This window comes from Lagenorhynchus albirostris, chromosome 2 (genome assembly GCF_949774975.1).
Source record: "Lagenorhynchus albirostris chromosome 2, mLagAlb1.1, whole genome shotgun sequence".
In the NCBI taxonomy this organism is placed as follows: domain Eukaryota; kingdom Metazoa; phylum Chordata; class Mammalia; order Artiodactyla; family Delphinidae; genus Lagenorhynchus; species Lagenorhynchus albirostris.
Window position 1 is genome coordinate 164,749,155 of NC_083096.1, and position 15,989 is coordinate 164,765,143.

Below are 15,989 nucleotides of genomic sequence, written 5' to 3' on the forward strand. Positions count from 1 at the left end.
CGAGGCTCTCCAGCCAGATGGCCAAATGTCCCATCTTATGGACGTCAGCCAGCCTCTAAAGTTAGCCACCCTGTTGCTTTGCAAAAGACCCATAAAATGGTGGCCATAGTGGCAAGGATGGAGTCTATGAATGGACCCAACAACTTGGGCTCCCTTTCATCGAGGCTGATCTGACAACGGCCAACAATTAGTCAACCAGCCAGCAGCAGGCAGCAGCATAGAAACATTGGTCAGGGAGGGCAGCCAGCCCCCCGTGGGCAGGTCAATTGTATCAACCCCCTTCCACCTTGCAGAAAGCAATGATTCATCCTTACTGGAATTATGTACTCCAAATATGGTTTGCATTTCTAGTTCTGCAAGCATTGCCATCCAAAGGTTGAAAGAATGCTCAATCCATTACCCAGAGCCAGAAGACTCATTTTATGGCAAAGGATATGTGACAATGGCCTCATGAACATGGGCTTCACTGGTCTTACCATATGCCCATCACCCAGAAGCAGCCAGCCTGAGAGAACAATGGAATGGAGTGATTTCATTTCCGCAAGTTTTAATCTCCTCTTCTGCAAAATAGGATTATAAACAGTTCTAGTACTTCACAAGACTGTTGTGGGATTGGATCTCTTTCTTGGCCCTTGTATGCTGCAAGTGCTCAATAAGTGGTAGGCATTATTATTAATTGAATTAAACTGTGAAAGACCTTCTGCCCCAGGAGGAGCTGGTGATCAGGCTTCACTAAGCCCAGTAGGGCTGTGGATCTCACTCTAGTTTGACCTGCTTTGAATACTCTTAGCTATTCGGAAAGTCTCCGACTTGAATTACACTTTTTGGCCAGTAGGCAGCTCAGCAGAGATGTTGTCACTGAGCAGAGCTGGAGGGGAAGAGAAAAGATTCCGCAGAGCTCGGGGAAACCAAAACTAGAAACTCTGACAGGGATTGGCCACCTGGGGGCAATCTGAAAGGGCTATAAAAAAAACGAGCCTAAGAGCTGTTACCTCACTGCTGTTCCCGTCTATCAGCAGGCTGCAGGCAGGAAGCTTCCTTCTCTGCTCTCCTCCAAGGTAAACCCAGAAGCTATGAGATGTGGGTGTCAAGTTGCCAACCTCTGCCAGGCTGCCTGCCCTTGAGGCTCATGCCATGAGAGCCGGGATGCCCATTCTTCAGGGAGTCTACACCCCTGAGTGCCCTGGACTCAGAGTGGTCTGAGGGGATGTGTTGGTGGGCTTTTAGGGGGTTGCGTTGCAAAACCCCAAGAGTCATGAAACTTAGCTTATAGGTGCCATGTCAGCAGCCTCTGGCCTTAACCCTGCCACTTCACCTCCTTGGGCTTTAGTTCCTCATCTGTAAAATGAGAATCAAGCTACCTGTCCAAAGGACTGGACGATTTCTGAAACCCCTTTATCGCAGAATCTAATGTGACAGTGAGTTTATCTTTGAGGATAGATGAAGTGATCTGAAGTAGATATTCAAAGTGTGGGTTTGGGCATTAGTCAATTGTGGCTTTAAATCCTGACTGCTACCCCCTAGTTTAGCAGGCTTGGGATTATTACTTTTCTGAGCTTCAGTTTCCTTATCTATAACGTGTGGTTTAGAACAAAGGTACCTACTTTATGGGGTTGCTATGGGTATAAATAACCTTGTACCATAAAGTGCTGAGGAAGTGCTCAGTAGAGGGGAAGTTGTTTGGGTTTTTTGTTCGTTTTCAATTCAAGGAAAATGCTTTGAGCGGACAAAGTTCACATTAGAGGTGAGTTGTGGTGGGGGAAGGGAAGTGTGTTTCTATTTTGCTGTGTAATGGAAAGAGCATAGGTTTTGGATTCCGCAATCTTGAGTTTGTGTCTAGGCTGCACAATTTCTTGTGTGACCCTGGGCAAGCTCCTTTACCCTCTCTGCTTTCTTTGTGAGAAAGGAAGTTGATGTGAAGCCAGTGTTTGGGGCCTGTAAATATTCAATGCATTGGGAGAATAAATCTATCATCAACCATCGTTTAGAACATTCTGTGTGACAGGCACTGTTCTAATTGCTAGGGATATAGTGGTGAACGGTTGCAAAACTCACAGCCGCCCTCCGAAATAGGCTTTATTAATAGGCCCACCTTAGGGATAAGGAAACAGGCTCAAAGAAGCCCCAGGTATCCTGTTTAAGACAAAACCAGACAAAGCCAGAAACAGAAACCACAGTAATGATACTAGCTGACTTCCGCTGAGTGCACAGTGCATGCCAGGCACTGTACCGGAGAGGATTCCATCCTGTAATTCTCATAACCACCGGTGTGGCAGGAACATCAGCCCGCTGGTGCCGTGAGGAAACGGAAAGCCTGCGGCTCCTTAGAGGGGTCCTGGGCTCAGTCCAGAGCATCTTGCTGCTTTTTGTGGACTCCTCCTCGAATCTAAAGGGAATACAATAGAGCGGGAGTGGCTCCAATAGGGCTCTGGGGACCGTCTCTTCCCTCTCCCCCATCCCAAGTACGGCGACAAAGCCTTGCGCTGTGCCACCATGCGGCAGAAGGCGGTATCGCTCGTCTTGTGCTACCTGCTACTCAACACCTGCGTCTGCGAGGAGACAGGTAAGGATCCTGGGGCACCTGGGGACTCCGGGATAAAGAAGCGGAGAGTTTCAGGATCCCTGGTTTCGAGACCCAGGCGTGCCTCTGAACGAAAGAAGCTATTCCAATGGACAGCGCGGCGCGGGGTCCCTGTAGCTGGAGTCCCAGATTCGAATCCCTGCTCTGTCAGTTCTTCCATTCTCCCTAAATGAGTTCATGCCAGTTCTGTACCAGGCAGAGCGCCCTGGGAAAAGTCCCTTCCCTTCATTGAGGCTCTCCGAAATGGGAGGATGGTGGCCCTACCTCCGGGGTGGTCCGGAGCATCAGGCACAGAGTAGGCGGACCCTGCTCCCCACTGGACATTGCCCACTCTCCTTCCAGAAGAAAGTGAGTCCGGGTTCTGGGGCACGCTGACCTACATGGCCGTCGGAGGAGGTGGGTCTGGAGGGCGGGGAGCCCCGGAAGGTGGGGCGGGCCCTGCGGCTGGCGTCCCTCACTGCTTCCTCTTCCTCCAGGGCTCATGGCCGTGGCGCTGCCCGCGCTGGGCTTCACGAGCACAGGCATCGCCGCCAACTCGGTGGCTGCCTCGCTGATGAGCTGTTCGGCCGTGGCGAACGGGGGCGGAGTGCCCGCCGGGGGGCTGGTGGCCACGCTGCAGAGCCTGGGTGAGTGTGGGCCGGCCCAGGTGGCCCTCTTTTCTGTCCTGAGCCCTTTTCACAGGCTAACTCAGCTCTACTAGGTGGGGCTTCTTCTAATCCCCACCACTTAATGGGGAAACTGAGGCACCCAGGGATTAAGGAATTTACTCAAATTCTCCCATATAGTTAGCACCACGGCCAGGATTCAAACCCAGTCAGTCTGCCTTCTGGTTTTCAGACTCTAAGGCCAGAGCCTTCACTAATGCTTTGGCCAAGTCACAAGTCTCTCAGTTTCCTCATGCGTTAACCAGGATAAACATCCTCAATTTAACATTTTATGAGTCCCCTCAATCCCAGAGAACCAGAGTGCCAAAGAAATGTGGTGAAGCGACCCGATTCAATCTCGTACCAACCCTGCTCTTGCATTTCTTGAACATCATGAAGGGGATGGATACAGAGCACAGAATGGTGCTTCTAAAAAACGTGCTTTCACCTCTCTCTCTCTCTCTTTCCTCCAGCCCTTTCTTTTTTGTTTTTTCTCTCCCCCTCTGAGGCGTCCAAAATCCTACAGAAAAACCACCCCTGACAAACTGCCCCTCTGCCTTTCTGAACCCTCCATCTTCCCTCAATTCTGGATGGCAAAAGCCCAAAGAACCAGCCCAAAAGGACACAGCCCTTCTCAGAGGGGGCAGAGAGGAAGACACAGACCAGGCTGCACCCCAGCAGTGAGAGATGAAGGGTGTGGGCAAGGCTAGAAACAGTCCTGTGCTATAAGGTGGTTGTTCTCTCACCAACTGTATTTGCTTTACAGGGGCTAACGGTGGCAGTGCCCTCATGGCCAAGATTGGGGCCCTTCTGGGCTATACTGTCCACAAGCAAATCGAAAGCAGAGGGAAGGAGAGAGCGGATGAGGAGTAGCTAGCAGCTCCCTGGACCCCCCTCCTTCCTCCTTGTCTTCCTTTTCCAGCTGCAGTCCAGAGGTTCCTCTTTCACACTTGGCAATGACCTAGGTAAAAAAAACAGAATAAACGTCTCTCAGAAAACACTCTGTCCTGCTGTGAGTCGTGCTGGCTATGAGAAGCCCCACAAGATCTGGCTCTGGGCTGCCTCATCCACACACCCCACCCGCATTTCCCCCAAAGGCCATCACAGCTCCCGGGGCAAAACTAGCTGATTTTGCCTCTGAGCCTCGGCGTATTCTGTTCTCTCTGCCTAGAATGTCCTTCTGAAGCTCATAACCCAGCGCAGACATCTCCTCCTCCGGGACTCCTTCCCAGCAGAGCTGCTACTCCTGTCACAGCCTGAATGCTCAGGCTCTATTTCTCAGGGTTCCTGGGGAGGCAGATTCTTTCTGTTTTCGGTGAGAGAAGTTTCCAACTACTTCCCTGATTGGGCAGAGATGGAGAAGCCAGATCTCCATTCTCCAAAGAAGTGCTAGAGTAGTCTCCCTCAGGCGCAGGATAGAAGGGCAGACATTTGTCTTGGGGAAACGGTGTAACAGCAGCTTCTGGGGGGTCAACAAGGCCTCCCTTCCCTCAGAAAACTCTGGGGACAGGGTAGGCAGTTTTCATGCGGAGCCTACATGCCTTCTGAGGGGGAAGGGAAGGCCAAGCCCTTGGGAGGATCTGAGGTTTGGGAGGCCTGTTCAGTGAACGAGAGTGCCAGGACTTAGGCAGGGGGAGGGCAAAAAGGCCCTGGAAATTGTTTGGTAGTAAAGCTAGGGCTGGTTCTAGCACCAATCGTGCTGTGGTTCTGGTCTGAGTGGGTGTACCAGCCTCGATACCAGACCAGCCTTCTAGAGAGATCTGCACCCCTGGGAAGTGGCCATGTGTGAACTACAAAAGCTGGTCACTAAAAGGCCAAGCCAGCTGTCCTCAGGCCTCCCCTACCCAGCCCCACTTCTAATCCAGAATTTCTTCTTCGATTACAAATGTATGGAGGTGGGTAAGAGGCTCCTTCGTGCTTGCTCCCATCCCCAGGTCCAGCGCCACCCCTGCAGGTGGCAATGGTTTGCCTCAGCTGGCTTGTCCCAGGCCCCCAGAGAAGCAGTGTTTGTGGAAGAGGGGACACAGGTGGTGGAGGCACTATCTGCACCTCAAACACTGTCTCCACAGCTTGTGTCCAAGAGCGGAAGCTGAGCTGAGTCCCCTGCCCTGATAATCACCACTGGGCCTCAGCTGAGTCCTGCCTTTGTTCGGGCCATTCACTGAGGGGCAGATGGAGTGGACCTCTGCCCAGGAGGGGATGGGGTCTCAAGCATCACACTCTCCCAGGCCTGGCAACTGCACCCCAGTCTGTAGAGTTGATATCCCAGAGACAGAAACGTGTATCCCTCAGCCCCTTCACGGCGGGCACTGCATCTAATTCATCTCTCCTCCCCAGTGCCTGGCACACAGTAGGTGCTCAATATATGTGGGTAGAATTGAACCTGAGGTTAGTCTCCGCCCATCTACCTGTCCCTTTACCTTTCCCAACTTTCATGGGAAGGAGGGACTGGACCACTTGTTCTTTCTCTGGGGAGCCCTTGATAATACCCGCTGTCACTGCCATGCAGGCCTCGGAGCGGGGACCTCAACCCCCTTTAACACTGTGGTCAAGTAAACACAGGCCCCTAACCTTTTATTCAATATTCTCTAGCACAGATGAGGCTGGGTTTTCAATAAGGCAGTGGAGCAGAGTGGTTAGGGATGTCCCTCTGGAGTCCCACAGACCTGGGTTCAGACCCGCCCTGCCATCTCCTACCTGCATGCCCTGGCACAAGTTCCTTCACTTCTCTGTGCCTCAGTTTCCTCCCCTGTAAACTGAGAATGATACCAGCATCTACCTCGCGGGGTTTTTGTTACGAGATTAGATGAAATAATGAACAGAAAGAGCTGAACATGACGCTGGCACATAGCAAGCACTCAATGTCCGTTATTATTATGATTAAGGACTTGCATGAAGCAAAGAGGAAAGAGCCAAACAACAGCCAAGAATGAGATGCTCTAGCTTTGCAGTCAGGGTTTACTTTCTGGGGCTCACAGCCCCTGTTCTTCCTTCCTCCTAAGGGCGGGCAGCCTGCCCCAGGGGCAAACACCCTCCTTAGACATCATACTGCCTTGAACAGCGTCAAGGCCAGAGAGAAATGGACAGCTCTGCCCCCAGGTTTTAGATCTGAGGCCTCGGCAATTCTCAAGCTGAATGACACTGGCAATGACTTGTCTTTAAGGAGATCCTCTGCCTACCACAGGATCCCTTTGGGCCTGTGCAGGATAAATCTTTGCTTTCATTCTGCAGCGGTTTGCTGGGCACTCACTCTGTGTCAGGCACTGTGCCAAGTGTTAAGGACACTGCAGTGGAAGAGACCCAGTTCCTACGTACTTGGAGCCCATAGTGTACAAACTAGGAGCCCCCCAAAGCATCCATGACCCCCTTTCTCCCTCCCTGTCACCACCTCCTCGCCCCCATCTCCTTTCACCCATCCTGGCCCTTGTCAACTTTCACGGACCACCATTGTCTTGTCTACAAAGTATGAGACAGAATGATGAATACAAACCAGAATTCACTAGTGCAACAAGTCCGGACATGCTAATCACCTTTGGACTTCTCCTTGACAATGGCCTTCAGAAAGACACAATGCTGAGTCCTGGCCGAGCTCCGGGGGGGGCACTCAGGCAGGTTACTTGCCCTCTCTGAGTCCCAGCTTCCTCATTTTCAAAACCAGGGGGGCTGGACATCAGAGTCTCCGAGCGCTTCCTGCTCTAAAACTGCTGAGCCTGAAGCAGACTTCTGAATCCCCTGGGTCCTGTCAGGTCCCGGTCCTCTGAGATTTTATTTTTGGAAGCTACCAAAAGCCACCTTGTGGTGCCAACTTTGGTGACTAAGGTGGGTGATGGTGCTGAGAGATGCCTGTTTGGTCACAAATGAGGGTGGCTAGAAACTAGCAGGGCAGTTCCTCACTCTGGGACCACACCCTAACACAAGCCCAAAAATAGATCCCATCTGTGTGGCTTACTTGATGGAAAACAGCATTGAGGTCCTCTGACATCATCATTTCTCTCTGGACCTCAGTGTCCTAGTCTATAAAACAGAGGAAGGGAAGTGTTGGACTCTCCTCTAGACCTAGAATGTATTTCCAAAGTGCTCAAGTTAGAGGTGTCTTGCTCTTTGATAAAAATCCCTTTATCTAGAGATTTATTTTATTCTTTAAGGCCCTCCCTGGCCCCCAGACCCTTGAAAGTCCACTCACTCCCTCTCCAGGCAAGCCTCCCACAATTCCATTGCTCTATGCATGGATGTGGCCACCAGGTGGCAATACAGTCCCAGCCTGGAATCCTCAGCCTGAATTCTCCTCCAGCAGCTCCACCAAGATCAACAGCCCTCCCTGGGGCCAGGCCCCCCATAGATGTTAGAGACCAAAAAGATTCAGGCCCTGCGCCTGCTCTGCAGCAGGAGCTCCTGAAGCTCACAGGAGTGGTCAACGCTCAGGATCCCTGCAGGGCCTGCCTCTTCCTCTCCTTCCAGACCCTCAGTCCTGCAATGCTGGGATCTCCTGAGCACAGCATTCAGGACCCTCTGCAATCAGGTCTCACTTCCAGCCTGTGCTTCCAGACCTGAGCCACAGGGATTTAAAGGCAATGAGAGGAGCACTCCACACAAACATTTCTTGTCTGGGCAGCAGATGGTGATGCCAGGAAGAGGGCATTCCTGGACCCAGACTTGAAGGGGACCTGGGCCAGCAGAGGGCCTGGGTCAGCAGTAGCCGGAGGGAGCTGAGGCAGAGGAGGCCTGTGGCTTCCTGTGAAGAACTAAAGAGCCACTTCCTTTAAGCAGATGGCTGTGAGGGAGGGGCAGAAGATTAGAGAGCGCGGGCTTCCTGGCTCAGAGGGAGAGGAAGGCCCTAGGAAGACCCTAGGAAGTGGCCCAGGGCAGCCTTCTATTTCCTTTCCCTCTGGGGTCTCCATGAAGCAGACAGTGCAGACAGGCAGGGTCACACCTTTCCCACGTGCTGTGAAGCCACAGAGAGGAGAGTCAGGTTAGGGGCAGTTCATTTGTACAAGACCAGTAAACAAATGGCACCTTGGTCACTCAAAGAAGTAGGCCCAAAGGCACCTCCAGGCATGCAGGAACCGAGGCTAGACAAAGGCCTTCCCCATGACCTTCCAGTGACAGTTCCTTCTTCACTCTGGGGTCTCCGCTCAAATGTCACCTACTCGGAGAAGCCCTCCCTGACCACTACTTTAAAGCAGCCTCCTTGTTTCTCTCTACCAGAGTGGTTCCCAAACTTATCCGCTGCTGGGGATTACCTGGAGGCCTCAAAACATACAGATACCTGTGTCTCACCCACAGAGATTATGATTTAACTGGTCTGGGGTGTAGCCTTGGGCTTCGGAAGCTAAAAAAAAAATCTCTGGGTGATTCTAATGTGCAGACAGGCAAGTGTGGGAACCACTGTGCTAGCATATCATCCTGTTTCAATTTTCTATATAAGGCCAGTAAAGAAATGGGGCTTGGTTACTTCAAGAAGCAGGCCCAAGCCCTCAGCCCCAAATACTCAAGTCCAAGTACTCAGCTTCAGAACCCAGTCCCAAACACCCAGATCCAAGGTTTTTATATTGACTCATGTAATCCTTACCACAATCTTCTTTTTTTTTAATATTTATTTGTTTATTTAGGCTGTGCCAGGTCTTAGTTGCAGCACACGGGATCTTCATTGCAGCGTGCGAACTCTTAGTTGCGGCGTGCATGTGGGACTTAGTTCCCCGACTAGGGATTGAACCGGGGCCGCAGAGTCTTACCCACTGGACCACCAGGGAAGTCCCTTTACCACAATCTTCTTAGGTGTTATTAGGATCCTCATTTTACAGAAAAGAAATCAAGGCAGAGAGAGGTCAAATCACTTCCCCGAGGTAAACAGCTGGCAAGTGACAGGCCAGGATTCAAACCCAGTCAGCCTCACTAGGACAGTGCCTGGCACCCAGAGGGGACTCTATAAGTGACTGTCCAATCAAGGAACTTAATTTTAATCTCCTTCTGCCTCACCCATCCAACCCCATTCAACTGAGCAACCAGGCAGCCTGGAGATTCTATTTTCTAATTATTTCTTTAGTCTGTTCACGCGTCTCCACCCACATGACCCCCCTCTCAGCATCTAGCTCACTACCCTCAGGCCTGGAGGGCAACTACAAGGTCCTTCTAATGGGTCTCCCTGTGTCCACTCTTGCCCCCCTGTGTTCACTCTTGTCTATTCTCCACATAGAGTCAGGAAGATCTGAAAACAAAGTAGATCAAGTGACATCCACCCCAACCCCCTCAAAACCAACGGTGGCTGCCCATCACACTTAGCATAAAATTCTACTTCCTGGGCTTTCCTGGTGGCACAGTGGTAAAGAATCTGCCTGCCAGTGCAGGGGACACAGGTTCGAGCCCTGGCCCGGGAAGATCCCACATGCCGCGGAGCAACTAAGCCCGTGTGTCACAACTACTGAGTCTGTGCTCTAGAGCCCGCGAGCCACAACTGCTGAAGCCTGCGTCCCTAGAGCCCGTGCTCCGCAACAAGAGAAGCCATCGCAATGAGAAACCCACGCACCACAACGAAGAGTAGCCCCCGCTCGCCGCAACTAAAAGAAAGCCCGCGCGCAGCAACGAGGCCCCAGCAGAGCCAAAAATAAAATAAATAAATAAATTTATTTAAAAAAAAATTCTACTTCCTTGCTTTGGCCTTCAAGGTCTTTAATAACCTGCTCCCCTAAATCTCCAGAGTCTTATCTCACCTTCCTTCCCCTCCCCCAACTCTTTTCCAGCCATACTGGCCTCTTTTCCCTTCCCAGAACCCTCCAAGAGCCTGCCAAGTTCAGTGCCTGTCCACAAGCTCTTTCCTCTGCTTGGAACACTCTTGTTGCTTCAGGAGTCAGCTGGAATGTAACTTCTCCAGAGACCTGAGCCCCCAGTCTAAATTAAACACTCCGTTATTCCAGCAGCCTGTACCTTATGTTCCTAGAATTGGTCACGGTTGTAATAACAGCACGATTGGTATAAGCGTTTTGTTACTGTCAGACCTGCTCACTAGACTTGAGCTCTCTGAGCACAAGCACAGGACTCATCGTTATTTACCGCCAGCACCCAGCTCAGCGCCTGGCACACAAGAGGCGTCCAGTAGCTTTGGTTGAGTGGGTGGACAGATAGGTGGACAGCTGGATGGACAGACGGATGGGTGGACGAGTGACTGAGGGAACAAATATATTTTAAAACTTATAAAACTATTCACCTGCCTGTGTTTCTCAGGTCAGCTATAAAGTGCGCGATTCACAGGGGTGTTATTTTCATCCTTCTAGAGGCCCCCACCCACCAGCCCTTCAAGGCCTTTCTCAGGCCAGGCCACTGGGCGGGGCTTCCGGGGGCCGGATGATTGACGGCACGGGAGGCGTGCCCGGAGTCAGCCTCTGCTCCCTGATTGGCGGGCGCCACGACAGGCTGCACTCACAGCCACTGCTGTCGGAGTAGATGCAGTGGGACCCAAGGCGAGGGAACGCAGCAAGGCGTGCCCGTGGACCTCGGCGAGGCCGTCCGCAGCCGCGCCAGCCTCAGCTCATCGGAGTCCCCTGAGGTCGCGTTCACGTAGCGCCGAGCGTTTGGCCAGGTTCTCGCCATCCTGCAGGGAGATGTGACAGCGGAAGGGGCCCGCGCTGTGGCTGGACGGCTGCCCGCAGCGGGCGGGGCAGAGAGCCAGTGACCAAACCTCGACGCGCTCACTGAAGCGCGGCTATTTCGGGCCGCTGACCTCAGCGACGAAAGTCCCAGAAACACAGCCCCCCACTCCCCCCTCACACCTCTGGACACGCTTCACCTCTTCCCCCCACCCCAAACTCAGACCCCAAAGAGCTGGACGAGGAGTAGCACTGGACTCCTACCTCCTTCAGACCCCATGCCAGCCCCGCAGGAGATGCTGTTCCCATTTTACAGAGGCACTAACTGGGGTCTCTGGATGGATGCTCTTCACCTAAGGTCACATGTGAGATAGTGGCCAAGGCAGGGCAAACTTCAAAGCCCAACCTCTTTCTTCTACCCCTCAGCTTGGTGTCTCTTGTCTACCTGCCCTGCTGCCAGGCCCATCCTGCCGAAAGCATCATAAAGTTCTGAGGGTCCCATGGCTCCTGTTCCACACAGCTGGATCCCACCCCCACTGGGGCCTCAGCAGCTCTGTCTGGGCAGCACACGGGGGTCACAGATCCTGGGTTGGGCAGGCACCAGGTGGGAGAGGGCATAGCTTCCCCAGGTATCCAGGTGGCCTCCCTCCCTTCACTCAGGTGTCTCCACCTCATCCAAGGGCCTTCCCTTGCTGCCCATCTAAATACTACTTCCTACTTGCCTTCTGTCCTTTTATCTGCTTTATTATTTTTTTCTTGGCACTACCAAACGGCAGGTAATTATTTGCTTGGCCTCCATCTCTGTTGAGGAGCCGGATCTCATCACCTCTGCTCCCTCTACTATCTGTGGCCTTTGCAGAGCCATTCCCCAAGGGACCCTGCCTCTCCTGCCTCCTCCTATTGTCCTCTCTCCCCTCTTCCTCCCACAAATGTTTATCCATGCCTACTCTGTGTCACTGAATAAGCTCAGTGCTGGTCCTTGCAAAGGGAGAGACTGACAAGGAAACCACGTTATAATTCATTCACCCATCCCCAATCCTATTGCCTTCCCCTGTTCTGCCCTCAGCGGTGCAGTCTGCTCTCCACACTGCAGCTTGAGCCATCCCGATAAAAGGGAGGTCAGAACATGTCACTCTTATGCTCAACCCCCTCCCATGGCTCCCTAGCCCAGAGGAAAAACCAGTGTCCTTGCTGTGACCTGCAAGGCCTGCATGAGCTACCTCACCGCCTCCCACTCTCCCCTCTGAGAGCTCTATTCTGGCTGCACGGGCTGCCTTGCTGTTTTTCAACCTGCCAAGCATGCTTCTGCCTCAAGCCTTTGCATTTGCCCTTGGTGCTGCTAGGAATGTCTTCCCCAGGTATCCAGGTGGCCTCCCTCTCTTCACTCAGATGTCTCCACCTCGTCCAAGGGCTTCCCTCACTGCCCATCTAAATACTACTTCCTACTTGCCTTCTGTCCTTTTATCTGCTTTATTATCTTTTTCTTGGCCCTACCAAATGACAGGTATTGCTTATTGTGTGTTCCCCTACAGGAGTATAAGTCCCATGAAACCTCCTACAGTTCCCCACCCCTCAGGGAAAAAAAAGGGGGGGGGAAGAGAAAAGAATATCAGGAAACTATGAAGAAAGAAAAGACACCATTAACCATACTACTATAGATAATTATATTTAAAGCCTCAATAATTAAAACAACTTGCTTTGGTTGCAGGAAGAGATAAAGGAATGGGCTGGACTAGAATGTCCAGAAATAGACCCAACTGCACAGGAGAATTTAGTATTTGATAAAGGTGTCATCTCAAAGCAGAGAATGGACTCTCTAGTAAATTGTTCTAGGACAACTAGGTAGCCTACTGGGGGAAAAATGAGATCTCTACCTCACATGGAGCATTAGGATAAGCTCCAAAGATTTAAATGTTAAAAAATATTAAAATAAAATAAAAGCACTGGGACTTCCCTGGCGGCACCGTAGTTAAGAATCCGCCTGCCGCTCCTTTCTAACCCCGGCTAGGCAAGATGGCTCCCGCAAAGAAGGGTGGCGGGAAGAAGAAGGGCCGGGCCGCCATCAACGAGGTGGTGACCAGAGAATACACCATCAACGTTCACAAGCGCATCCATGGAGTGGGTTTCAAGAAGCGTGCCCCTCGGGCACTCAAAAAAATACGGAAATTTGCCATGAAGGAGATGGGAACTCCAGATGTACGCATTGACACCAGGCTCAACAAAGCTGTCTGAGCCAAAGGAATAAGGAATGTCCCATAACATATCCGTGTGCGGTTGTCCAGAAAACGGAATGAAGATGAAGATTCACCAAACAAGCTCTGTACGTTGGTTACCTATGTACCTGTCACCACTTTCAAAAATCTACAGACAGTTAATGTGGATGAGAACTAACTGCTGATTCTCCAACAAAGTTACAGAGCTGCCTTCGCAAAAAAAAGGATCCGCCTGCCAATGCAGGGGACATGAGTTCGGGTTCGAGCCCTGGTTCGGGAAGATCCCACATGTCGCGGAGCAACTAAGCCTGTGTGCCACTTAGTTGTCATAAATAAATAAATAAATAAATAAATTTAAAATAAAAGCACTAATGGGAAAGAATCTGTAATCTCATAGTGGGAAAAGTCTAACCATGACTCAAAAAGAGTCATTAGAAAAGATTGATAGGGACTTCCCTGGTGGCGCCGTGGTTAAGAATCTGCCTGCCAATGCAGAGGACATGGGTTTGAGCCCTGGTCAGAGAAGATCCCACATGCTGCGGAGCGACTAAGCCCTAGCGCCACAACTACTGAGCCTGCACTCTAGAGCCCACGCGCCACAGCTGCTGAGCCCACATGCCACAACTACTGAAGCCCGCGCACCTAGAGCCCATGCTCCGCGACAAGAGAAGCCACCACCACGAGAAGCCTGCGCACCGCAACGAAGAGCAGGCCCCACTCGCCGCAGCTAGAGAAAGCCCATGCGCAGCAACGAAGACCCAACGCAGCCAAAAAAAAAAAAAGAAAGAAAACCTAAATACATAAATAAATAAAAAAGAAAAGATTGATAAAGTCAACTATATAAAATTTAAAACTGTTTCATGGAAAACTCATATAAATCAAGTCATAAGATGAATGAAAAACTAAAGGAAAATATTTGCATCTCAGATCACAGATAAAGGGTCATCTCTCTAATTTATAAAGAATTCCCAGAAGTGCATTAAAAGGGCCAACAATCTGTAGAAATAGGCATAAGATATGAACTGACAGTTTGCAGAAAAGTAAATACAAATGGCTTTTAAAGATATAGAAAGAAGATCAAACTCACTCGAAAGAAATGAAAATCAGGAAAACCACACTAGGATACCATTTCTTATCAGTCTGGCAAAAAATCCAAAAATTTAATAATATACTCTGTGGGCATTTCTGTAAGGAAACCGTACTCTCACATCTGCAAATATAAATTGGTACAGGTCCCCAAAAGGACATTTTGGCAAAATCTATCAAAATTACAAATGAGTCCAAGTATTCTATATCTGGGAATTTATCCTTTGGATATACTTGCACAAGTGAGAAATGATGTATGGATACAGTTATTATCTGCAGCACTGTTTGCAATAGCCAAAGACTGGAAACAAGTCAACTGTCCATTAGTAAGTGTTAGGTTAGGTAGAGCACAGTCTATCCATAAAATGGGATACTATGCAACTAAGAAAGAGAATAAGGGAGATCTGTGTGTCCAGATGGGGAAAGGATATCTGTAAGGGATATTAAGTTTAAAAAACAAAGTGCAGAGCAGCATATATGATATCCCACCTTTCGTAGGAAAAGGGGGGAGAATTATATACACAGTTGACCCTTGAACAATGCAGGGGTTAGGGGCTCTGAATCCCTGCACAGTGGAAAAACCCATGTACTGCTCTCTCTGCCTCATAAACAAAGGACTTGATAAATGACTCACACAAGGGCAGGAAGGGAAACAGTTTGGAGAGAATCAGGATTCAGACTCTAACTCTTTTGATTCCATAGACTGTGATCGCTAATCAAACACAAACTTTTCCCCACACAATTAAAGATCTGTAAAATGAAAATCCAGGTACTATATTTATTGGAAAAAATCCCTGTATAAGTGGAACCACCTGTGTCATTCAAGGGCCAACTATATATTCAAATTCCTGCTGAGGAGCAGGGCAACCAGTGATTAAGAGCCCAGGCTCAGAAGCCAGACTGCCTGAGTACAAATACACATTCTAGTACCATACTGGGTTCAGTAGTGTCCCTCCAAATGTCCACCTGGAACCTGTGAATGTGACCTTATTTGGAAATAGGTCTTTGCAGATGTAATCAAGGTAAGATGAGGTCATCCCTGATTAGGGTGGGCCCTACATCCAATATGACTGGTGTCCTTTTAAGAAGAAGAAAATTTGGACACAGCGACAGACACACACATATGAAGACAGAGGCAGAGATTAGAGTGCTGCATCTACAAGTCAAGGAATGACAAGGATTGCTGGCAACCACCTGAAAATAGGAAAGAGGCACGGAAGTTCTCCCTATAGCCACCGGAAGGAATGAGCCTTTTTGACACCTCAGTTTTGGACTTTTAGCCTCCAGAACTGTGAGAGAATAAATTTCTGTTGTTTTAAGCTACCCAGTTTGCGATAATTTCTTATAGCAGCCCTAGAAGCTGTAGTAGTAATACAGCTACTTAGAAGCTGTGTAATCTTGGAAAAGTTATTTAGCCTCTCTGTGCTCCAGTTTTCTCATTGGTCCTGGAACCAATCCTCCACAGATACCAAGGGACAACTATCAATGAATCACTATATTCTTGGACAAGTAACTCAGCCTCCCTGGGCCTCAGTTTCCCCATCTGTAAAATAAGGACAGTGAGATTGACCTTATTGTGCATTTAGTGTGCTCAGTGACACAATACAATGGGCACCTCACATGCCTCATCTCAGTTCATCACATTACAGATTTTATTAATATAGCCATTTTACAGATGAGGAGATAGGCTTCAGGAGTTTAAGCAGCTTGTTCAAGGTTACCCAGTCAGTAAATGGAGTAGTCAGGATTTGTCTAGAGGCCAATGTCAAGGTTATGGAGAGAAGGCAGTGTTAATCGGTTCAAGCAGACCCTGGGCCAAACCCCAGTTTTTCACTTATTCACTAGTTGTGTGACCTTGGGTGAGTCTCTGGAACTCTCTGGCCTC

At 50.1% G+C, this 15,989-nt stretch overlaps 2 protein-coding genes across 7 annotated transcripts; both read left to right on the plus strand.

Annotated features, from left to right (window-relative positions):
- The first annotated feature begins 916 nt into the window (after positions 1–916).
- IFI6 (interferon alpha inducible protein 6) lies at positions 917–9,858 on the plus strand. 6 transcript variants are annotated; one of them, XM_060140883.1, is made up of 5 exons: positions 917–1,058; positions 2,464–2,563; positions 2,924–2,977; positions 3,058–3,207; positions 9,419–9,858. In XM_060140883.1, the coding sequence occupies exons 2-5, from the start codon at positions 2,494–2,496 to the stop codon at positions 9,502–9,504; spliced, it is 360 nt and encodes a 119-aa protein (XP_059996866.1). In that variant the 5' UTR covers positions 917–1,058; positions 2,464–2,493; the 3' UTR covers positions 9,505–9,858. The 6 variants fall into 6 exon arrangements, with proteins under 6 accessions (XP_059996866.1, XP_059996867.1, XP_059996864.1 ...); XM_060140884.1 differs by lacking the exon at positions 9,419–9,858 and adding an exon at positions 3,699–4,225; XM_060140881.1 differs by lacking the exon at positions 9,419–9,858 and adding an exon at positions 3,992–4,225.
- Positions 9,859–12,788: 2,930 nt separating this feature from the next.
- On the plus strand, positions 12,789–13,242 carry LOC132516320 (large ribosomal subunit protein eL31-like). Its single transcript, XM_060142740.1, is given in 1 exon segment — positions 12,789–13,242. A coding segment is annotated over 1 exon segment (378 nt). The 5' UTR covers positions 12,789–12,818; the 3' UTR covers positions 13,197–13,242.
- The last annotated feature ends 2,747 nt before the right edge of the window (positions 13,243–15,989 follow it).